Consider the following 26,029-nt stretch of genomic DNA (forward strand, 5'->3'; position numbering starts at 1 on the left):
AGAGATGAAGAAGGGCATTATATGGTAATTAAGGGGTCTACCCAGCAAGAAGATCTAACAATTATAAATATTTATGACCCCAATGTGGTAGAACCCAAATATATTAATCAATTAATCACAAACATAAAGAAACTCACTGATAATAATACCATAATAGAAGGGGACTTCAACATCCCAGTTAGAGCAAAGACAGATCATGTAGGCAGAAAATCAACAAGGAAACAATGGCTCTGAAAGACACACTGGACTGGATGGACTTAATAGATATATTCAGAATTTTCATCCTAAAGCAGGAGAATACACATTCTTCTCAAGTGCACATGGAATATTCTCCACAATGGATCACATACTGAGTCACAAATCAGCCCTCAACAAGTACAAAAAGATCAAGATCATACTTTGTATGCTATCAGACCACAGCACTATGAAATTCAAAATCAACCACAAGAAAAAATTTAGAAAGACCATGAATATTTGGAGATTAAAGAACATTGTACTAAAGAATGAATAGGTTAACCAAGAAATTAAAGAGAAAATTAAAAAGTACATGGAAGCCAGTGAAAATGAAAATATGACAGCCCAAAACCTCTGGGATGCAGCAAAGGCAATCATAAGAAGGAAGTACATAGCAATCCAGACCTTTCTGAAGAAGGAAGGTCTCAAATACATAACCTGACCTTACACCTAAAAGAGCTGGAAAAAGAACAGCAAATAAAGCCCCAAACCAGCAAATGATGGGAACTAACAAAGATTAAAGCAGAAATCAATGACAACAAAATTAAAAATAAGAAAAAAAAAAAAAACACACACACAGTAGAACAGATCAATGAAACCAGGAGTTGGTTCTCTGAAAGAATTAGCAAAATTGATAAACCTCCTTTTTGATCAAAAAGAAAAGGGAGGGGCACCTGGATGGCTCAATAAGTTAAGCATCCGACTTCAGCTCAGATCATGATCTCACAGTCCATGAGTTCAAGCCCCACATCGGGCTCTGTGCTGACAGCTCAGAGCCTTGAGACTGATTTGGATTCTGTGTCTCCCTCTCTCTCTCTGCACCTCCCTGCTCGTGCTTTCTCTCCCTTCATCCCTCCCTCCCTCTCTCTCCCTCTCTCTCAAAAATAAACACTAAAAAAAAAATTTTTTTAAGAAAATGGAAAAGAACCCAAATAAATAAAATCATGAATGAAAGAGGAGAGATCACAACCAACACTGCAAAATTATAAACAATATTAAGAGAATAGTATGAGCAATTATAGGCCAACAAACTGGGCAATCTGGAAGAAATGGAAAATTCCTAGAAACACATAAACTACCAAAATTGAAACAAAAAGAAATAGAAAATTTGAACAGACCCATAACCAGTAAAAAATTGAATCAGTGATCAAAAATGTACCAACAAACAAGAATCCAGGGCTGGATGGCTTTCCAGGGGAATTCTACTAAACATGTAAAGAAGAGTTAATACCTTGCTGTTCCAAGAAATAGCAATTGAAGGAAAAATTCCAAACTTGTTCTATGAGGCCACCATTACCTTGATTCTAAAACCAGACAAGATCCCACTAAAAAGGAAAAGTACAGACTAATTTCCCTGAAGAACATGTATGCAAAAATTCTCAACAAGATACTAGGAAACTGGATCCAACAATACATTAACAGAATCATTCACCACGATCAAGTGGAATTTATTCCTGGGATACAGAGCTGGTTCAATATCTCCAAATTAATCAATGTGATACACTGCATTGATAAAAGAAAGGATAAGAACCACATGATCCTCTCAATAGATGTAGAATACAGCATCCTTTCTTGATAAAAAACTTTTATACAAAAAAATAGGTATAGAAGGATCACACATCAAGATCATAAAGGCCATATACAAAACCCACCACTGATATCATCCTCAATGGGGAAAAACTGAGAGCTTTTCCCCTAAGGTCAGGAACATGACAAGGATGTCCACTCTCACCACTGTTATTCAACACAGCGTTGGAAATCCCAGCCTCAGCAGACAACACAAAGAAATAAAAGGCATCCAAATCAGCAAGGAGGAAGTCAAACATTCACTCTTTGCAAAGGACATGATACTCTATATGAAAAACCCAAAAGACTCCACCAAAAAACTGGTAGGACTGATCCATGAGTTCAGCAAAGTCACAGGATATAAAATCAATGTACAGAAATCGGTTGCATTTCTATATACCAATAATGAAACAGCAAAAAGAGAAATCAAGGACTCAATCCCATTTACAATTGCACCAAAACCATAATATATCCAGGAAGAAACCTAACCAAAGATGTGAAAAGTCTATACACCAAAAACTATAGAAAGCTTATGAAAGAAATTGAAGACACAAAAAAAAACATTCCATGCTCATGGATTGGAAAAGCAAATATTGTTAAAATGTCAATACTACCCAAAGCAAGCTATACATTCAATGCAATCCCTATCAAAATAACACCAACATTCTTCACAGAGCTAGAACAAACAATTCTAAAATTAGTATGGAACCAGAAAAGACCCTGAATAGCCAAAGCAATCCTGAAAAAGATAACCAAAGCTGGAGGCATCATAATTCCGAACTTCAAGCTATATTACAAAGCTGTAATCATCAAGACAGTATGGTACTGGCACATAAACAGACACACAGATCAATGGACCAGAACAGAGAACCCAAAATGGATCCACAAATGTATGGCCAACTAATCTTTGACAAAGCAGAAAGAATATCTAGTGGAAAAAAGATAGTCTCTTCCAGCAAATGGTGAGGGGGAAACTGGACAACAACATGCAGAAAAATGAACCTGGACCACTTTCTTACACCATACACAAAAATAAACTCAAAATGGATTAAAGGTCTAAATGTAAGACAGGAAGCCATCAAAATTCTAGAGAAGAAAACAGGCAACAACCTCTTTGACCTCAGCCACAGCAACTTACTTCCCTCCATGCAAGGGAAACAAAAGCAAAAATGAACTATTGGGAGGGACCTCATCAAGACAAAAAGCTTCTCCACAACAAAGGAAACAATCAGCAAAATAAACCACAACCAACGAAAGGGGAGAACATATTTGCAAATGACATAGCAGACAAAGGGTTAATATCCAAAATCTGTAAAGAACTTAATCAAACTCAAAGCTCAAAAAACAAATAATCAGTGAAGAAATGGGCAAAGACATGAATAGACACTTTTCAAAGGAAAACATCCACATAGCTAACAGACACATGAAAAAATGCTCAACATCACTCCTTATCAGGGAAATACAAATCAAAACCACAATGAGATACCATCTCACACCTGTCAGAATGGCTAACATTAACAACTCAGGCAACAACCGATGCTGGCAAAGATCCGGAGAAAGAGGATCTCTTTTGCACTGCTGGTGGGAATGCAAACTGGTTCAGCCACTCTGGAAAACAGTATGGACGTTCCTCAAAAAATTAAAATAGAACCGCCCCTATGATCTAGCAATTGCACTACCAGGTATTTATCCACAGGATACAGGAGTGCTGATTTGAAGGGGCACATGCACCTCTATGTTTATAGCAGCACTATCGACAATAGCCAAAGTATGGAAAGAGCCCAAATGTCCATCGACGGATGAATGGATAAAGAAGATGTGATATATATACACAATCAAATATTACTCGGTGATCAAAAAGAATGAAATCCTGCCACTTGCAAAATGTGGAGGGAACTAGAGGATATTTGTCAGAGAAAGACTAATATCATATGATTTCACTCACGTGGAATTTAAGATACACAACACATGAACATAAGGGAAGCAAAAATAATAAAAACAAAAGGAGACAAACCATAAGAGAACTCTTAAGTACAGAGGACAAACTGAGTGAGGGTTGCTGGCAGAGTGTTGGGTGGTGGGGAGAGCTAAAGGGGCATGGAGCATTAAGAGGACACTTGTTGGGATGAGCACTGGGTGTTATATGTAAGTGATGAATCATTAAATTCTATTCCTGAAATCATTATTACACTATATGTTACCTAACTTGGATTTAAATTAAAAAAAAATATTTTTTGGCTAGAATAGAGCTAAATATAAAAAAGATAAATTTGGGATGCCTCAGTGGCTCAGTTGGTTAAGTGTCTGACTTCGGCTCATCATGATCTCACAGTTCATGAGTTCAAGTCCCATGTCAGGCTCTGTGCTGACAGCTCAGAGCCTGGAGCCTGCTTCAGATTCTGTGTTTCCATCTCTCTCCGCCCCTCCCCAACAGTTCAATAGTCCCATCAGTTCATTCGCTTCTGCTCTCTCAAAAAATAAACATTTAAAAAAATTTTTAAGACAAATTTAATTTCCCTCTCTATTCAGTAATTTTTGATTCAAAGTAACTGTTCCTTAAAAATATCTAGGAAGACTGACAAAGAAAAGCTACTGAGGGAGGACTGGTCCAAACAGATTTTTTTTTTAATTTTTTTTTAATGTTTATTTTTGAGAGAGAGACCGTGTGTGAGCAGGGGAGTTGTCAGCACAGAGCCCAATGCAGGGCCTGAACCCTCGAGCCGTGAGACGACCTGAGGCGAAGGTGGATGCTTAACCAACTGAGCCACCCAGGCACCCCTAAACAGATATTTTAAATTTTTTTTTTTCCAACGTTTTTTATTTATTTTTGGGACAGAGAGAGACAGAGCATGAACGGGGGAGGGGCAGAGAGAGAGGGAGACACAGAATCCGAAACAGGCTCCAGGCTCCGAGCCATCAGCCCAGAGCCCGACGCGGGGCTCGAACTCACGGACCGCGAGATCGTGACCTGGCTGAAGTCGGACGCTTAACCGACTGCGCCACCCAGGCGCCCCTTTTTTTTTTTTTTTTTTTTTTTTTTTTCCTAAACAGATATTTTAATATACTATAATGCCTCTATAATTAAAACAGCATGGCCTTCATACATGAATGAACACCCCAGTGAAATAGAACATAACTACATATGGAAATTCAATTTATGATAAGCTGACATCTCAAAAAAAATGGGGCCAAGATGGACTTTATAGTAAGTGATGCTGGAGCAACTTGTTTACTATATGGGAAAAGATAAAATGAGACCCACACCTCACACAATATGCAAGAATAAACTACAAAGGGATCAGAGATAAAAGTGTAGAAAGTAAAATACAGATAAAATAAACTTTTAAGTAAAAAAGTATAAAAAGCAAGATAAAATGTAAAAAATAGGTAAACATACACAGAGAGGGAAGGAGGTAAACCATAAGAGACTCTTAAAAACTGAGAATAAACTGAGGGTTGATGGGGGGTGGGAGGGAGGGGCAAGTGGGTGATGGGCATTGAGGAGGGCACCTGTTGGGATGAGCACTGGGTGTTGTATGGAAACCAACTTGACAAAAAATTTTATATTTTAAAAAATATATGTAAACGTAAAGTAAATTCAAAAGAATAAAACACAGATGAACTCTTATATGGCTTGAAACATCCTGCTGGGTAAGGGTGTTCTCAAAGAAGAAAAATATGTCAAAAGGAAACAGAAGCCAGCTTAAAACAGGTCTCCCACTGACAGAACAATTAAGACAAACCTAGAACAATTTAAGCATCAAAACAGAGTGATAGATTATAACTTTAAATAAGAAATTAAATTAAATTAGAAATCATGACCCCATGCAAATTTAAACAAATATAAACTTACACATATAAATACAAAGAGAAAAGAGAAAGCTCTTCCTTACATTAGAATGTCAGCTAATAGGGGCATCTGGGTGGCTCAGTTGATTAAGCGCTGATTTTGGCTCAGGTTATGATCTTACAGTTTGTGAGTTCAAACCCAGAGTCATGCTCTGTGCTGACAGCTCACAGCCTGGAGCCTGCTTTGGATTCTGTGTCTCCCTCTCTCCCTCTCTCTCTCTCTGCCCCTCATCCACTTGTGTGTACGCACTCACTCTCTTTCAAAAATAAATAAATACACTTTTTAATAAAATGTCAGCTAGGGGCACCTGGTTGGCTCAGTTGGTTGAGCCTCCAACTTTGGCTCAGGTCATGATCTCATGGTGCAGGAGTTCAAGCTCCGCATCGGGTTGTCTGCTGTCAGCTCAGAGCCTGCTTTGGATTATATGTCCCCCCTTCTCTCTGCCCCTTCCACATTTACATTTTCTCTCTCAAAAATCAATAAATCTTTTTTTTTAAATGTCAGTTAATAAGTATAGAAGGAACGCTGAGGTTAGCAAATCACCATTTTACAACCACCAGAAGTAATAACTTACTCAGCTAAGAATTATCAACAGAAGCTGAAAGTAGTGGGTAGACTGTTTTAAGAGATATTTACATAGTTTCAAACTATCTTACCACATATTACTTATTAATTACAAAGGAAAAAGTTAGTCACTTAACAGTAGAGAAACTCAGAAGATAACCAAGTGGTAAATGTTGACATCGATAGTAACAAAACAAAACCACTATCTTGTGCCTCCTATGATGTCCTGAAAAGGACACAACATAATTTCTACAGAATCCCTCCAAAAATATGTAACTGAATCTAATCATGAAAGGACATCACACAAACCCAATATGAGGAATATTCTACAAGCCCTCAGAAAATTTCAAAGTGAGGTGCCCTTTGGCACACTCCACCCTCCTTTTTTCTATATCCCCAGACAATCTTCTGGATCCCCAGGATCTAGGCAGTGCTCACAATCATTCTACCCATTGAAGTGAAAGAACTAGTTCAAATAATAACTAAAGAAATACACTCATCTTTTATTTTCTAAAACATTATATTAAACTATACCTAGGTAACTGTAGTGAATACAGTAAAATTTTAAAGCCTCTTTATTTTCAGAAGAATTTAACAAAAGAAAAAATCTAAATCTCCTATAACTTAAAAAAGAAAATTAATATGCCAATCATAACCCACATTCCTTCCTATGTGAAAGAGCAAAACTAACACTTTCATGAAACCATTTGTATATTAGCTAAGATAAAAAAGCAACAGAAAAGTTATTTCCTATTTAATGCATGCCAATTTGCTCAAGAGTTTGAATTGTAAACTGTTTTCGGTCTATCTACTGTTTAGGGCTAAATATATCCTCCTAATTTACAACAAAAATGAAACTTTTTAAAAACACATACCATCATCATCTTTGCTTTCTAGTGGAACACTCCAAGCTATCAGATTTCTTGCTGTACGACCCTCCTCCGCAACTATTCTCCTTACTTTGTCATGACTATTAGAGCGCTGGAATGAAGCCTATATAGAGAAAAGAGAGTATTTATTATATTTTAGATTAGTCAACATATAAAATATATTTGGCTGACAAATTCATTATTTCTCACATTTTCTCATAAAGGAAACACTTAAAACTAATTTGGGATTGAAAGATTAAACGAGGAAAAGAAAGTAAGTCAGAGATTTTTTATTTCTAAAAAGACTGATTTTACAACTTTAAAAATAAACAAATTACTTCAAGAATAAATACAATCTTCAGTTTGGAAATGTGCTCTTCTAAGAAGCACAAATACTGCTGTGTACACACTGTAGCACCACCACTTACGTATCACAGGTCTGATACCTCTGATTTTAATCCCACGCGTATGGTTGATTTTACTCTTTCCCTTTCTTCATTTGTAATTTCTTTCTCTACCAGTGAGAAACTCAGTTCTCATTATCTGAATTTACTTACATGTTCAATTCTAACATACAAATAAAATAGTTTCATAATTGTGAGCCCACAACTCTGAGAAACATATTATTAAGATCACATTTCTATAAAGTTCTTATCTTTAGCCTTACAGCATCCAAAGTACTGCATTTTGTTTTCCAAAATTACTTAAATTAGTACTTCCCATCCTCACCACTTTCAGTGTGATTACATTATTCACATTCCATTTTGGGTTCTCCTCACCTACTGGTTAATTTTAATTGCTTGTTTATTGTGGGAGTATGTGAAAGAAAGCAATACATTATTCTCAAAGAAACTGCTTGACGAGCGGTATGACTTGAAGAGAAGAAAAAGGCATTACCCTCTAAAGCATGGGTCAACAAACTTCTACAAAGGGCCAGATAATAATTTATTTCAGGCTTTGCAGGCCATACAATCTCTGTGACAACTACTCAATCATAGTTTTTGTATGAAAGCAGCCAGAATTTAACTTTTACATCTTTAAAATAAATACCTACCCCTACATTCTTTCATTCCTCTGACTTTACACCGGATATCCACATGGCATCTACTTACCTAACTCATAAGCTTACACCAAAACTCATTAATCTGTGACCACTCTTCCAACTCCATCCTGTGCAAAATTCTTGAATCATCTCTATTCCCATACTTTCCAATAAATTTAACACAATAAAATCTCCTTTTGATTAAACTCATCACCCAATGATTATTAGCTCTATAGATAACTTAGATTGGCATCTATCATTTAGGTTACCTAAGCATTGTTTAACCAAGGAGTATAACTATTTCTTTCAGGCCAGATGAACAAGTTTAAGTAGGTGGCCTGCTCTTCAGCTCTTTTTCCGATAATTTCAGATATTTCCAACAATTATGCAATCACATAAAATCTTACAGGTAGATAAATGGAGATACATATCAGATCACAAAATCCATCATTCTATACATTATTCTCTAACTCAAGAGTCTTCATAAATTCATGAATTTCTAGGAACTAAAGTTATCACAAGATAGCAATGCTGCAGTAATGTCTGAACAGAAAACTGGAAATCTAATATTCTTTTCTTCTATAAATGTTTCAGTTCTACCATAAATTTTGCAAAGTTAGTTCTTTTATATTCAGTACACATGCACACATTCAAAGAAAGAGCTACTAGCTCAAGACTTTATTTTAATTCTTAATTCTAATATTTCATATGCAAAACCAGTATAACATTCATCTTACAACAACGCCTGACTGAAAATCATTTTTCCATAAAAGTATAGGTGAATTCTGTAATATATGCTGAGTGAACTCTTCAATAAACTAATAAATTCTAGTCATTTTTAATAACCCTATTATTGTAAGGATGTCAGTAGTAACTTAAAGTACAGTAGTTTTAAACATTTTAATCTCAGCATCAGGGCTTGGTATTCAATAAATGACTCTGAGATACTTCATAACATTACAGATTATCTATTTCAAACAAAATTTTCATCTAAGTTCTTTTCTTCCAGGAGACGTAAACAAAATATATTATTTTCATCCAAAGTCACAGTGTGCCACCTAGTGCCATATGGAGATTTTGCAGAGGCTTGTTCAAATACTAAATGTTTCAATAAAAGAAATAAATACCGGTCTTGAATTAAAGTTTTTATGTTTAACTCTCAGTTTATGATTTATGCATATAATTTCTGAGACTTGCTCCTAGATTGGGAAAAGAAGTTTCAACCTATTTTTCCCCTGAATAATTTCCACTTTAAGCAACTTGGTTCATAATCCTGAACTGGTTTCAAGCACCATTTATTAAATTTTTATGTTTGTAACTCCATAAAAGTAACTACTCCTTATAAATTCTTCAAAATCCATCCATAATACTACTTGCTCATAAAATGAAAGCCCCATCCTTTTTAAGATGGTTTTCAGCTTTTCAAATAATTCAGGAAAGACCTCTGTATTTTTTTAATGTTTTTTATTTTATTTTTGAGAGAAAGAGAGACAAGCAGGGAAGAAGCAGAGACAGGGAGACAGAGGATCCAAAGGAGACTCCACACTGTCAGCATGTCCCCATGTGGGGTTCGAACTCATAAACCACAAGATCATGACTTGAGCCAAAGTCAGATGCTTACCGACTGAGCCTTACCCAGGTGCCTCAAGACCCTTTGTTTTAAATTCCCACTACTAAGCCCTTCATATTTTAAATAGAATGAAGATAAGATTACCAGTCACTGAACACCAGGAGTACATTAAAACTCTAAGAATTGTAGCATTTACATTTTTACAAACCACAAACTTATCTCAGAAACTGAGTGACTGGTTCAGTTTCCCTAACAGAATGATAACTTTGTCAGATCTTACTGGTATTTCACATCTTTCTAAAGACTGAATAAAGCCATAAATGAACTGAGGCTATTTGGACTATCACAATGGACAAAAATAAATTGCAATTTTATATGAGCTACTTTGTTTTGAGATCTGTTAGAACAGTTATCAAATATTACCAATTCTATCCCTACATATATCTTGAAATTATAAATCCACTAGTATTACCCTAGTCTGAGCCATTACCATGTCAAGCATAAATTATTATAACAGCCTCTGGGACAGAGACAATAATATGTTCACCAAAACCACTAGGTTTTTCTCCTGCTACAAAGCTAGATAACACTTTCTGGTTTCTTACAGATAGATGACCATGTGACAACAAAATGTAATAAAAGGCATCTAAATTGGCAAAGAAGAAGTTCAGACTCACTTTTTGCACATGACATGACACTCTACATGGAAAACCTGAAAGACTCCACCAAAAAGCTGCTAGAACTGATACATGAATTCAGCAAGGTTGCAGGATACAAAAATCAGTGTACAGAAATCGGTTGCATTTCTATGCACCAATAATGAAGCAACAGAAAGAGAAATCAAGAAATCGATCCCATTTGGAATTGCACCAAGAACCATAAAATACATAGAAATAAATGTAACCAAAGATGTAAAAGATCTATATGTTTAACTATAGAAAACTTATGAAAGAAATTGGAGAAGACACAAAGAAATGGAAAAACATTCCATTCTCATGGATTGGAAGAACAAATATTGTTAACATGTTGATACTACCCAAAACAATCTACACATTCAATGCAATCCCAACCAAAATAACACCAGCATTTTTCACAGAGCTAGACAAACAATCCTAAAATTTGTATGAAACCACAAAAGACCCCAAACAGCCAAAGTAATATTGAAGAAGAAAACCAAAGTAGGAGGCATCACAATCCCAGACTTTAGTCTCTACTACAAAGTTGTAATCATCAAGACACTATGGTGTTGGCACAAAAACAGGCACACAGACCAATGGAACAGAATAGAGAACCCAAAAACGGACCCACAAATGTATGGCCAACTCATCTTTGTCAAAGCAGGAAAGAGTATCCAATGGAAAAAAGGCAGTCTCTTTAGCAAATGGTGCCTGGAGAACTGGACAGCAACATGCAGAAGAATGAAACTGGACCACTTTCTTACACCATACATAAAAATAAACTCAAAATGGATGAAAGACTTAAATGTGAGACAAGAAACCATCAGAACCCTAGAGGAGAAGACAGGCAACAACCTCTTTGACCTCAGCCATAGCAACTTCTTACTCGACACATCTCCGAAGGCCAGGGAAATAAAAGCAAAAATGAACTATTGGGATCTCGGGATCTCATCAAGATAAAAGACTTCTGTACTGCAAAGGAAACAATCAACAAAACTGAAAGGCAAATGACAGAATGGGAGAAGATATTTGCAAATGACACATCGGATAAAGGGTTAGTATCGAAAATCTATAAAGAATTTACCAAACTCAACACCTGAAAAATAAACAATCCAGTGAAGACATGGGCAGAAGACATGAATAGACACTTTTCCAAAGAAGACATCCAGATGGCCAACAGACATATGAAAGATGCTCAACATCACTCATCATCAGGGAAATACAAATCAAAATCACACTGAGACACCACCTGACACTGGTCAGAGTGGCTAAAATTAGCAACTCAGGAAGCAACAGATATTGGCAAGGATGTAGAGAAACGGGAACCCTCTTACACGGTTGGTGGGAATGCAAACTAGTGCAGCCACTCTGGAAAACAGTATGGACGTCCCTCAAAATATTAAAAATAGAACTACCCTTTGACCTAGCAATTGCACTACTAGGAATTTATCTAAAGAATGCAGGAATGCTGATTCATAGTGGCACATGTACCCCAATGTTTACAGCAGCACTATCAACAACAGTCAATGCTAAGTGAAATAAGTCATTCAGAAAAAGACAGATATCATGTTTTCACTCGTGTGCAACTTGAGAAACAGAAGACAATAGAGGAAGGGAAGGACAAATAAGTTACAAACAGAGAAGGAGGCAAACCATAAGAGACTCTTAAATACAGAGAACAAACTTGGGGTGCCAGGGTGGTTCAGTTGGTTAAGTATCCAACATCAGCTCAGGTAATGATCTCACGGTCGTTGAGTTTGAGCCCTACCTTGGGCCCTGTGCTGATAGCTTGGAGCCTGGAGCCTGCTTCAGATTATGTCTCTCTCTCTCTCTCTCTCTCTCTCTCTGACCCCTCCCCTGCTCATGCTCCCTCATTCTCTCTCTCTCTCAAATATAAACATTAAAAAAAAGTTAATAAAAAAAAGGGGAACTGAATGTTGATGGGGGTGAGGGGTTGGGAGTGAGGAAAATGGATGATGGCATTGAGGAGGACACTTGTTGGGATCAGCACTGGATGTTGTATATAAGTGTTGAATCATGGGACTCTACTCCCGAAGCCAAGACTACACTGTATATACAATGTATGTTAGCTAGCTTGACAATAAATTATTTAAAAAAAAAAAAAAAAGCAAAGGGATAGAAAAACATTTATCATGCAAAGGGAAAAGAAAGCTGAAGTAGCAATGCTTAAAAAATAGACATTAAAACAAAGACTGTAACGAGAGACAAAAAGGATACTACATAATTATAAAAAGAGCAATCCAACAAGAATATACAACAATTGTAAATATTTATGCACCCAACATGGTGGAACCCAAATACATAAGGCAGCTAGTATGGAACATAAAGAAAGTAAATAACAGTAATTCAGTAATACTAGGGGATTTTAATACCACACTTAATGTCAACAGATAACTCATCCAAAGAGAAAATCAACAAGGAAATAGTAGCTTTGAATGACACAATGCACCAGAAGAATTTAACAGATATATTCAGAACATTCTATCATAAAACAACAGAATACACATTATTTTCATGTGCACAAGGAATATTCTCCAGAATAGATCACGTGTTAGGCCACAAAACAAGTCTCAACAAATTCAAAGAGACTGAAGTCATGCCATGCATCTTTTCCAACCACAACACTATGAAACTAGAAATGAACCAAAAGAAAAAACCTGGAAAGAACACAAATACATGGAGGTTAAATAACATGCTATTGAACAATGAATACATCAACCAAAAACTCAAACAAAATAAAAAAAAATACATGTAGACAAATGAAAATCATAACACAATGGTCCAAAATCTTTGGGATGCAGCAAAAGCTGTTCTAAAAGGGAAATTTAGAGCAACACAGGTCTACCTCATGAGGAAAGAAACATCTTAAAGAACCTAAACTTTCACCTAAAGGAATAATATGAAAAGAATAACAAAATCCAAAACCAGTACAAGGAAGGACATAATAAAGATGAGAGAAGAAATAAATGAAACAGAAACTAAAAAACCAATAGAACAGAACAATGAAATAAGGAGCTGGTTTGTTGTTTTTTTTTTTTTTTTTAATTAATTATTTTGAGAGAGAGAGAGAATGCAAATGGAGGCGGAGGGCAGAGAGACAGAGACACAAAGAATCCCACGAAGGCTCAGCACTGCACTGCACCTGATGTGGGGCTTGAACTCAGGAACCACAAGATCATGACCTGAACCAAAATCAGACGCTTAACCAACTGTGCCACTCAGGTACCCCATAAGGAGCTGGTTCTTCAAAAAGATCAACAGGAGTGCCTGAGTGGCTCAGTCGGTTAAGTGTCCAACTTCAGCTCAGGTCATGATCTCAAGGTTGGTGAGTTCAAGCCCTGTGTTGGGCTCTGTGCTGACAGCTCAAAACCTGGAGCCTGCTTCTGATTCTGTGTCTCCCTCTCTCTCTCTGCCCCTCTCCTGCTCTCTCTTTCTCTCTCAAAAATAAACATTAAAAAAATTCTTTTTTTTTAACATTTATTTACTTTTGAGACAGAGAGAGACAGAGCATGAACGGGGGAGGGGCAGAGAGAGAGGGAGACACAGAATCTGAAACAGGCTCCAGGCTCTGAGCTGTCAGCCCAGAGCCTGACGCGGGGCTCGAACTCACGGACCGCGAGATCGTGACCTGAACCGAAGTCGGATGCTCAACCGACTGAGCCACCCAGGCGCCCCCAAAATTTTTTTAATTAAAAAAGTCAACAGGGGCGCCTGGGTGGCTTGGTCGGTTGAGCGTCCGACTTCAGCTCAGGTCATGATCTCGCGGTCCGTGAGTTCCAGCCCCGCATCGGGCTCTGTGCTGACAGCTCAGAGCCTGGAGCCTGTTTCAGATTCTGTGTCTCCCTCTCTCTCTGCCCCTCCCCCGTTCATGCTCTGTCTCTCTCTGTCTCAAAAATAAATAAATGTTAAAAAAAAAAAAAAAAAATTTTTTTTTTAAAAAAAATTAAAAAAAAAAAAAGTCAACAAAATTGATAAACCTTTAGCCAGACTCATCAAAGAGAGAGACAGAGAGGACTCAAACAAAATCAGAAATGAAAAAAGGAGAAATACCAACAGAAATAATGTAAATACAAAGAACTGTAAAAGAATATTATGAAAAATTATATGCCAACAAATTGGACAACCTAGAAGAAATGGATACATTTCTAGAAACATATAAACTACCAAAAATGAAATCAGAAGAAATAGAAAATCTGAACAGAGATGCCTGAGTGGCTCAGTCAGTTGAGCGATCAACTGTGACTCAGGTCATGATCTCACGATTCCCAAGTGTGAGCCCTGTGTTGGGCTCCATGCTGACAGCTCAGAGCCTGGAGCCTTCTTCACTTTCTGTGTCTCCATCTCTCTCTGCCCCTCCCCCACTCTTACTCTATCTCGCACCCGTAAGAACGCTCTCAAAAAAATAAAAAAATAAAACATTAAAAAATTAAAAAAAAAATCTGAACAGACTGATTACCAGCAATCAATGTGAATCAATAGTCAAAAAAACAAACTCCCAAAAAACAAAATCCAGGACCAAAGAACTTCAACAAGCGAATTCTACTCAACATTTAATGAAGAGTTAATACCTATACTATCAAACTATTTCAGAAAATAGAAGAGGAAGAAAAGCTTCCAAATTCATTCTATGATGCCAGCATTATCCTGATACCAAAATCAGATAAAGACGTAACAAACAAAGAGAACTACAGGCCACTATCTCTATTGAACACAGATGTAAAAACCCTCAACAAAATACTAACAAACCAAATCCAACAATATAAAAAAATCATTCACCACGATTAAGTGGGATTCACTCCTGGGTTGCAAGACTGGTTCAATATTCACAAATCAATCAACTTGCTATATCATAACAAGAGAAAGGATAAAAACCATATGATCCTTTCAACAGATGCAGAAAAAGCACCTGACAAAGTACAACATCCATTCATGATTAAAACCCTCACCCACATAGGTTGAGAGTTAATATATCTCAACATAATAAAGGCCATATATGAAAAACTCACAGCAAACAACATCAAAAACTGAGAGCTAAGATCAGGAAGAAGACAAGGATGTCCACTCTTACCATGTTTATTCAACATAGTCCTGGAAGTCCTAGCCACAACAATCAGACAAGAAAAAGAAATAAAAGGCATCCAAATCAGTAAGGAAGAAGTAAAACTTCAACTATTTGCAAATGAATCATACAATATATCAAAAACCCTAAGAATTCCACCAAAAAACTACTAGAACAATAAACTCAGTGAGGCCACAGGATTCAAAATCAATACACAGAAATCCACCGCATTTCCATAAGCTAATAATGAAGTAGCAGAAAGAGAATTAAAAAAACAATCCCATTCAGAATTGCACCAAAAATAATAAAATACCTGGAAATACATTTAACCAAAAAGGTGAAAGACTCTGAAAACTATAAAACAATGATGAAAGATATTGAAGACAACACAAAGAGGTGGAAAGATATTCCATGCTCGTGGACTAGGAGAACAAATATTGTTAAAATGTCCCTACTACCCAAAGCAACCTACAGATTTAATGCAATCCGTATCAAAATACCAACAGCATTCTTCACAGAACTAGAACAAACTAACCTAAAATTTATATGGAACCACAGAAGACCCCAAACGGCAAAAAAAAAAAAAAAAAAAAAAAAAAAAAAGAAACCAACTTGAAAAAGAACAACAAAATTGGAGGTATCACAATCCCAGATTTCAAGTTATATTACAAAGCCATAATAATCAAAACAGTATAGTACTGGCATAAAAACATAGATCAACAGAACTGAATAGAGAGCCTACAAATATGTCAACATTCATGGTCAATTAATATTTTTTTTTTTTAATTTTTTTTTTTCAACGTTTTTTATTTATTTTTGGGACAGAGAGAGACATAGCATGAACGGGGGAGGGGCAGAGAGAGAGGGAGACACAGAACCGGAAACAGGCTCCAGGCTCCGAGCCATCAGCCCAGAGCCTGACGCGGGGCTCGAACTCACGGACCGCGAGATCGTGACCTGGCTGAAGTCGGACGCTTAACCGACTGCGCCACCCAGGCGCCCCATGGTCAATTAATATTTGACAAAGGGAGCAAGTGTATACAATGGAGAAAAGACAGTCTCTTCAACAAATGCTGTTGGGAATAGCTGACAGCTATAAGCAAATCAATGAAACTGGACCACTTTCTTACACCATACACAAAAATAAATTCAAAATGAATTAAAGACTTAAATGTGACCTAAAACCATAAAAATTCTAGAAAAAAGCACAGGCAGTTTATTTCTCTGACATTGGCTATAGCAGCATTTTTCTACATATGTCTCCTGAGGCATGGGACTACATGAAAATAAAAGCCTTCTGCACAAAGGAAATAATCAACAAAACTAAAAGACAACCTATGGAATGGAAGAAGATATTTGCAAAGGACATATCTGATAAAGGGTTAGTATCCAAAATATATAAAGAACTTATACAACTCAACACACAAAAAAGCAAATAATCCAATTAAGGAATGGGCAGAGAACAGGAACAGACATTTCTCAAAAGACAGACAGCTAACAGACACATGAAAAGATGTTCAACATCACTGATCATCAGGGATATGCAAATCAAAACCACAATGAGCTATCACATCACACCTGTCAGAATGTCTAAAATCAAAAACGCAAGAAACAGTAAGTGCCAGTGAGGATGTGGAGAAAAAGGAACCCTGTGCACTGCTGGTGGGAATGCAAAATGGCACAGCCACTGAAGAAAACAGTAAGAAGGTTCCTCAAAAAATTAAAAATAGAACTACAATATGATCCAGCAATTCCACTATGAGGTATTTACCCAAAGAATATAAAAACATTAAATCAAAAAGATATATGCATCTCTATATTGCGGCATTATTTACAACAGTGAAATTATGGAAGCAGCCATTGACAGATGAATGGATAAAGATGTAGTATACACATAAATTAGAATATTACTCAGCCATAAGGTGGAATGAAATCTTGCCATTTGCAACAACATGAATGGGTCTAGAGTGTATAATGCAAAGTAAAATAAGTCAGGTAGAGAAAGACAAATAGCATACAATTCCACTCATATACAGAATTTAAGAAATCAAACAAATGAACAAGAACAAGAGACAAACTAATACAGAGAATTGTTGAATCACTATTTTGTATACCAGAAACTAATATACACTGTATGTTAACTCTGCTGGAATTAAATTTAAAAAAGAATGGTAACTATATCAATATTGAACAAAGCCAACATTAAGGCAAGGATTACTGCTAGAGACAGAGTGATATTTCAAAATGATAAAAGGTTCATCAACCAGTAAAATGTAACAATTCTAAATATACATCTAATATCATAAAAGGAAAAACTGAAATAGAAAAAAAACACTATTACTATGGAAGATTTTAACATACCTCTTAAGAAGATGGCAGAATAGACAAAAAGAGTTAACAATACAGAAGTCTGAACAACGTAACGAGCAAACTTGACATATCTGACACATCTGGAACCCAACACTCAACAATGATCGAATATACATTCTTTTCCAGTGTATGGAATTTTCCAGACTGTTGATATCCTGGGTCATAAGCAGGCCGCACTAAATTTCAAAGAATAGAAAGTACCAAAGAGAGACAACCAGAAGAATCCCTGTACGTTAGGAAATTAGGCAATACATTTCTAACTAACATACACACAAGAAGCCACACTGTAAATTTTAAAATACTTTCAACTGAATCATAATAAAAATATGATACATCAGTACTTGTACAGCAGCCAAAGCCATGCTTAAAGGAAAATGTATAGCCATAAATGAGAGAATGTCAAAAAGCTAAAAACCAATTATCTGAGTCTCTATCTCAAGAAACTAGAAACAGTAGCATATTAATTCCAAAAAAGAAGGAAATATTAAGCACCAAAAATAAATAAAATACAAGACAAACCTATGATAATAAAAAACTAATAATAAAACCTAAAATGGGCTATTTGAAAACACCAATGAAATGTTGATTAAAATGAAACATCACTGTAGATTCTAGAACCTCCAACCTTTAAGGGAAAAAAAAGGATATTAAAAATATCAATTTACAGTATTTGATGAAATGCAAATTCCTTGGAAAACATAAATTATCAAACTTTGGCATAAAACGAAACAAAATCTGAGTATTTATTAAAGAAACTGAGTCCCACAAAAGAAAAAATCCAGAGCCCATGGGTTCCACTGGTGAATTTTCCAAACCATGTAAACAAAAAATTACACTAACTTCATAAAGAAAATAAAATAGAAGGAACACAACTCATTTTATGAGGCCTGCATCACCCTGATAACAGAACCTAACAGGATAATACAAGCAAAGTAAATTGCCAGTTCAAACTATATATTTTTTTAATATAATTTATTGTCAAGTTGGCTAACATACAGTGCATACAGTGTGCTCTTGGTTTTGAGGGTAGATTCCCGTAATTCATCGCTTACACACAACACCCAGTGCTCATCCCAACAAGTGCCCTCCTCAATGCCCATGAACCATTTTCCCCTCTCCCCCGTGCCCTACCATCAACCCTCAGTTTGGTCTCTGTATTTAAGTCTCTTATGGGTTTGCCTCCCTCTCTGTTTAAAACTATTTTTTCCCTTTCCCTTTCCTAAAACTATTTTTTCCCTTTCCCTTTCCCCATGGTCTTAAGTTTCTCAACTTCCACATATGAGTAAAAACATATGATACCTGTCTTTCTCTGACTTATTTCACTTAGCATAATATTCTCCAGTTCCACCCAGGTTGTTGCAAATGGCAGGATTTCATTCTTTCTCGATGCCAAGTAGTATTCCATTGTAGATATAAGCCACATCTGCTTTACCCATTCATCAGTTGATGGACATTTGGGCTCTTTCCATTCTTTCACTATTGTTGAAAGCGCTGCTATAAACACTGGGGTACAAGTGCCACTATGAATCAGCATTCCTGTATCCTTTAGATAAATTCCTAGTAGTGCAATTGCTAGGTCAAAGGGTAGTTCTATTTTTAATATTTTGAGGGACGTCCATACTGTTTTCCAGAGTGGCTGCACTAGTTTGCATTCCCACCAACCGTGTAAGAGGGTTCCCGTTTCTCTACATCCTTGCCAATATCTGTTGCTTCCTGAGTTGCTAATTTTAGCCACTCTGACCAGTGTCAGGTGGTGTCTCAGTGTGATTTTGATTTGTATTTCCCTGATGATGAGTGATGTTGAGCATCTTTCATATGTCTGTTGGCCATCTGGATGTCTTCTTTGGAAAAGTGTCTATTCATGTCTTCTGCCCATGTCTTCACTGGATTGTTTATTTTTCAGGTGTTGAGTTTGGTAAATTCTTTATAGATTTTCGATACTAACCCTTTATCCGATGTGTCATTTGCAAATATCTTCTCCCATTCTGTCATTTGCCTTTCAGTTTTGTTGATTGTTTCCTTTGCAGTACAGAAGTCTTTTATCTTGATGAGATCCCAATAGTTCATTTTTGCTTTTATTTCCCTGGCCTTCGGAAGATGTGTCGAGTAAGAAGTTGCTATGGCTGAGGTCAAAGAGGTTGTTGCCTGTCTTCTCCTCTAGGGTTCTGATGGTTTCTTGTCTCACATTTAAGTCTTTCATCCATTTTGAGTTTATTTTTATGTATGGTGTAAGAAAGTGGTCCAGTTTCATTCTTCTGCATGTTGCTGTCCAGTTCTCCAGGCACCATTTGCTAAAGAGACTGCCTTTTTTCCATTGGATACTCTTTCCTGCTTTGACAAAGATGAGTTGGCCATACATTTGTGGGTCCGTTTTTGGGTTCTCTATTCTGTTCCATTGGTCTGTGTGCCTGTTTTTGTGCCAACACCATAGTGTCTTGATGATTACAACTTTGTAGTAGAGACTAAAGTCTGGGATTGTGATGCCTCCTACTTTGGTTTTCTTCTTCAATATTACTTTGGCTGTTTGGGGTCTTTTGTGGTTTCATACAAATTTTAGGATTGTTTGTCTAGCTCTGTGAAAAATGCTGGTGTTATTTTGGTTGGGATTGCATTGAATGTGTAGATTGTTTTGGGTAGTATCAACATGTTAACAATATTTGTTCTTCCAATCCATGAGAATGGAATGTTTTTCCATTTCTTTGTGTCTTCTCCAATTTCTTTCATAAGTTTTCTATAGTTAAACATATAGATCTTTTACATCTTTGGTTACATTTATTTCTATGTATTTTATGGTTCTTGGTGCAATTCCAAATGGGATCGATTTCTTGATTTCTCTTTCTGTTGCTTCATTATTGGTGCATAGAAATGCAACCGATTTCTGTACACTGATTTTTGTATCCTGCAACCTTGCTGAATTCATGTATCAGTTCTAGCAGCTTTTTGGTGGAGTCTTTCAGGTTTTCCATGTAGAGTGTCATGTCATGTGCAAAAAGTGAGTCTGAACTTCTTCTTTGCCAATTTAGATGCCTTTTATTACATTTTGTTGTCTGATTGCTGAGGCTAGGACTCCCAACACCGTGTTAAACAACAGTGGTGATAGTGGACATCTCTGTTGTGTTCCTGATCTCAGGAGGAAAGCTCTGTTTTTGCCCATTGAGGATGATATTAGTTGTGGGCTTTTCATATATGGCTTTTTTTTATTTTTTAATGTGTATTTATTTTTGAGACAGAGAGACAGATCATGAGTGGGGGAGAGGCAGAAAGAGCAATATAGAACCCAAAGCAGGCTCCAGGCTCTGAGCTGTCAGCAGAGCCCAACGTGGGGCTGTAATTCACAAACTGCAAGACCATGACCAAGCCAATGTCGGATGCTCAATCAACAGTCACCCAAGTGCCCCTCATATATGGCTTTTCCTCATATATGGCTTTTTTGATGTTAAGGTATGCTCCTTCTATCCCGAGTTTCCTGAGGTTTTTTAATAAGGAAGGATGCTGTATTTTGTCAAATGTTTTTTCTGCACATATTGTCAAAATCATATGGTTCTTACCCTTTCTTCTATTAATGTGATGTATCACATTGATTTGCAAATGTTGAACCAGCCCTGCAGCCCAGGAATGAATCCCACTTGGGTTATGGTGAATAATTCTTTTTAATACACTGTTGAATTCGATTTGCTAGTATCTTGTTGAGAATTTTTGCATTCATGTTCATCAGGGATATTGGCCTGTGGGGTCTCTGTCTGGTTTGGGAATCAAGGTAATGCTGGCTTCATAGAATGAATCCAGAAGCTTTCCTTCCATTTCTATTTCTTGGAACAGCTTGAGAAGGATAGGTATTAACTCTGCTTTAAATGTCTGTTAGAATTCCCCTGGGAAGCCATCTGGCCCAAGACTCTTATTTGTTGGGAGACTTTTGATAAATGATTCAATTTCTTCGTTGGTTATGGGTCTGTTCAAATTTTCTATTTCTTTCCGTTTGAGTTTTAGTAGTGTGTGGGTGTCTAGCAATTTGTCCATTTCAGGTTGTCCAGTTTGTTGGCATAATTTTTCATAGTATTCTCTAAAAATTGTTTGTATATCTGAGTGATTGGTTGTGATCTCTCCTCTTTCATTCATGATTTTTATGTATTTGGGTTCTCTCTCTTCTCTTTTTGAGAAGTCTGGCTAGGGGGTTCTCAATTTTATTTTTTTAAAAAACCAGCTGTTAGATTCATTGATCTGTTCTACTGGGTTTTTTTGGATTCTATATTATTTATTTCTGCTCTAATCTTTATTATTTCTCTTCTTCTGCTGGCTTTGGGGTTTCTTTGCTCTTCTGCTTCTAGTTCCTTTGGGTGTGTGGTTAAGTTTGTATTGGGATTTTTCTTATTTCTTGAGATAGGCCTGGATTGCAATGTATTTTCCACTTAGGACTGCCTTTGCTGCATCCCAAAAGGTTTGGACTGTCTTGTTTTCATTTTCATTTGCTTCTATACATTTTTAATTTCTTTTTTAATTGCCTGGTTGACCCATTCATTCCTTAGTAGGATATTATTCAACCTCCACGCATTTGGTGGCTTTCCAAACTTTTTCTTGTGGTTGATTTCAAGTTTCATAGCTTTGTGATCTGAAAATATGCACGGTATGATCTCAATTCTTTTATATCTATTGAGGACTATTTTGTGACCCAGTATGTGATCTATCTTGGAGAATGTTCCATGTGCACTCGAGAAGAATGTGTATTCTTCTGCTTTTGGATGAAGAGTTCTGAGTATATGTCAAGATGTCAATATATGTCAATATATGTCAATAATGTCAAGTCCATTTCGTCCAGTGTATCATTCAAGGCCATTGTGTCTTTATTGATTTTCTGCCTAGATGATCTGTCCATTGCTGTAAGTGGAGTATTAAAGTCCCCTGCAATTACTGTATTCTTACCAATAAGGTTGCTTTTGTTTGTGATTAACTGATTTATATATTTGGGTTCTCCAAGTTGGGGCATAAACATTTACAATTGTTAGCTCTTCTTGATAGATCCCCATAATTATGATATAATGCCCTTCTTCATCTCTTGCTATAGCCTTTAGTTTAAAATCTAGTTTGTCTCATATAAGTACGGCTACTCCAGCTTTCTTTTGACTTCCAGTAGCATGATAGATGGCTCTCCATCCCCTCACTTTCAATCTGAAGGTGTTCTCAGATCTAAAATGAGTCTCTTGTAGACAGCATATAGATGGGTCTTGTTTTTTTGTCCATTCTGATATCCTATGTCTTTTGATTGGAGCATTTAGTCCATTTACCTTCAGAGTGATTATTCAAAGATATGGATTTAGTGTCATTGTGTTATCTGTAGGTTTCACACTTGTAGTGGTATCTCTGGTCCTCTGTAGTCTTTGCAGCATTCCACTCACAGAGTCACCCTTCCAATCTCTTGCATGGCTGGTTTAGTGGTCATGAACTCCGTCAGTTTTTGTTTGTCTGGGAAAGCCTTTCTGTCTCCCTCTATTCTGAATGACAGTTTTGCTGAATAAAGGATTCCTGGCTGCATATTTTTCCTATTCAGTACATTGAATATTTCCTGCCATTCCCTTCCGGCCTGCCAAGTTTCAGTGGACAGGTGTGCTACTACCCTTATATGTCCACCCTTGTAGGTTAAGGCCCATTTGTCCCTAGCTGCTTTCATAATTCTCTCTTTATCTTTGTATTTTGCCAGTTTCAGCATGATATCCCATGGAGAAGACATATTCTTGTTAAATCTGAAGGGAGTTCTCTGTGCCTCCTCGATTTGGATATCTGCCTCCTTCCCCAAATTAGTTTTCAGCTATAATTTGTTCAAGTAAACCTTCTGCCCCTTTCTCTTTTCTTCTGAAACTATGATATGGATACTATTACATTTCATTGACTCACTTAGTTCTCTAATTCCCCCCTCCTCATCTAGTATTTTCTTATCTTTTTCTTGGCTTCATCATTTTCCATAATTTTATCTTCCATTTCACTTATTCTCCCATCTGTTTCCTCCATCTTTGATGTCACTGCATCTAGTTTATTTTGTACTTCATTTACAGTATTTCTTAATTCATGGTGACTATTTCTTAGTTCCTTGATCTCTGAAGCAATAGATTCTCTGCTGTCTTCTATGCTTTTTAAAGCCCAGCTATGAATTTTATGACTATTATTCTAAATTCTTGCTCAGATATTGTTTATATCTGTTTTCAGCAATTCTCTAGCTGGCATTTCTTCCTGGAATTTCTTTTGAGGAGAATTCTTTTGGATCATCATTTTGCATAGTTTTCTGTCCCTTGTGTGTTTTAATAGCTTATTATGTGGCCTGCACCTGCGAGCACTATTATATCAAAAAAGGCTCATATACTGTCCAGGGCTTGGCCCTTCAGGAGGTGTTTTTGGAGTGTGTTGCATGTTCTCTGTTGTTGTGACTCTGGTTGCTTTATTTCCCTACTCGTGGTGGTGGTTTGGGCCTTCTACCAGGTGTGCTTTGTTTGTTGAAGTAACCCTGGAAAAAATCTTTAAGTGGGGGGGGGGGGGGGGGGGGGTTGGTGGTAGAAGAAGCCTTATCCCATAGGAATAAGAGAGAAATGACAGGGGTGAGGAAAGAGAAAAGAAAAAGAAAAAAAAAAACTGACCAGACAAAGAATCAGAGGAACTATATGGCTTAATCCAGAGAGACAGAGGGGGGAAAATAAAGAAGGAGATACAGAAGAGGTATAAAAAGAATAGATTAAAAATGTCTCTTTAAACAAACCAACAACCAGAGTAACCAGAATAGGGAAGGGAAGGAACATGCAGAAGAAAAGGAAGAAGAAAAAAAAAAAAAATTATATATTTATACATGTATATAAACAGTAAGGACTGACCAAAACTCAAATCAGAAAATGCAAAACCATTAGACAGATATCTGATGGTGCGGTGGAACCAGTGACTGTGTTGGTCTGGATGAGGGGCTGTCTGGTCTGGTCAGTGTCAGGCTTGCTCCAGTAGATATGCAGTTACCAGGCGTGGAGAGACGTGATTTGGTGTAGGTGCGTCATGCCTCCACTGTGGGCCCATTGCCCATTCCCTGAAGCCCCACCTTGTTGTGATGGGGAGAAAAATAGCAACACTCCAGTCATTCTCCCTGGACCAGGTGTCCCAAACCACTCTATTTAAGCTGTCCTCACAGTGCGGTGTAGATGCCAGCACACCAGTTTGTTCCACTCCACAGTCTCCCCCCTCCCCAGGCGCTGGGCTGGGATTCAAACCCTGATGTCTTAAGGGGACCCGCTCTGCAAGCCCTGGTTCTGGGTAGAGCCACTCCACCCAGCCAGCCAACAAAGGGCTTCTTGCTCTTCACAGTGCCATGCAGGCATGAGTGGGCTCGTTTGTTGAATGTCTTAAAGGATCCCGTTCCATGGGCCCCCAGTTCAAGAGTGAAGATGTGAAAATACCACACACACACACACACACACACACACAGATTTGTACATCAAATCCAGCTAAGATATCACAACCAAGTTGAGTTTATTTCAAATATGCAAGGCTGGTATAACATTTTCAAATCAATTAATGTAATATACCAAATAAGCAAAATAAAGGAGTAAAGCCCTATGTTCATCTCAACAGATGAAAAAAAGCATGTGATAAAACTCTTCACAAACTACAACAAACACCATATTTAATGCTATAATGCTGAAAGAGACAAGGATCTTGCCCACCATCACCACTTCCCTTCAAAAAAAGGCCCTAGCCTGTGTAATAAGGTGGGAAAAAGAATGAGGCAGTGAAAACACAAATGAACCTGGATCAGTTTGTTACACTACAAAGTACAGAAATGCTCAAAGAATAATGACATATGGCAAAAGCCAGGTTGGAGGAGCTTCCACTGGCTAAATCTGGAACAATTTGAGCATCAAAATAAATAATGATATTAATAGACTACAACATTAAATAAAATAAAAAATCCAAGTGTCCAGACACAGATAGGTGGGTATGTCAACCTTTTCCTCACAGATGTTTAATAAGTGTTACCATCACTGAGTGCTAAAACTAGCGGGTGACAATTTGATGAGGTACAGGGTATTTACACAGCCTCAAAGTCTCTCTCAACAAACTACTCATTAATTTCAAAAGAGAAAACACAAACTTTAAACAGAAAAAACAATCCTGTATTAACCAAGTGATCAAAGGTAACATGACCAAAAGCAGGACAAACTGACCATCATATGCTTTCTGAT

General features: G+C 37.0%; 1 protein-coding gene across 3 annotated transcripts in view; it reads right to left on the reverse strand.

Moving 5' to 3' along the window:
* The window catches only part of SCAPER (S-phase cyclin A associated protein in the ER), a 525,678-nt gene that overhangs the window by 490,489 nt on the left and 9,160 nt on the right, over positions 1–26,029 (reverse strand). For all 3 annotated transcript variants that reach the window (XM_058736955.1, XM_058736953.1, XM_058736954.1), the window contains exon 3: positions 7,090–7,207. In XM_058736955.1, the coding sequence (XP_058592938.1) occupies positions 7,090–7,207 (118 nt within the window). The remainder of the gene's footprint in view (positions 1–7,089; positions 7,208–26,029) is intronic.

This window comes from Neofelis nebulosa, chromosome 7 (assembly GCF_028018385.1).
Source record: "Neofelis nebulosa isolate mNeoNeb1 chromosome 7, mNeoNeb1.pri, whole genome shotgun sequence".
Lineage (NCBI taxonomy): Eukaryota > Metazoa > Chordata > Mammalia > Carnivora > Felidae > Neofelis > Neofelis nebulosa.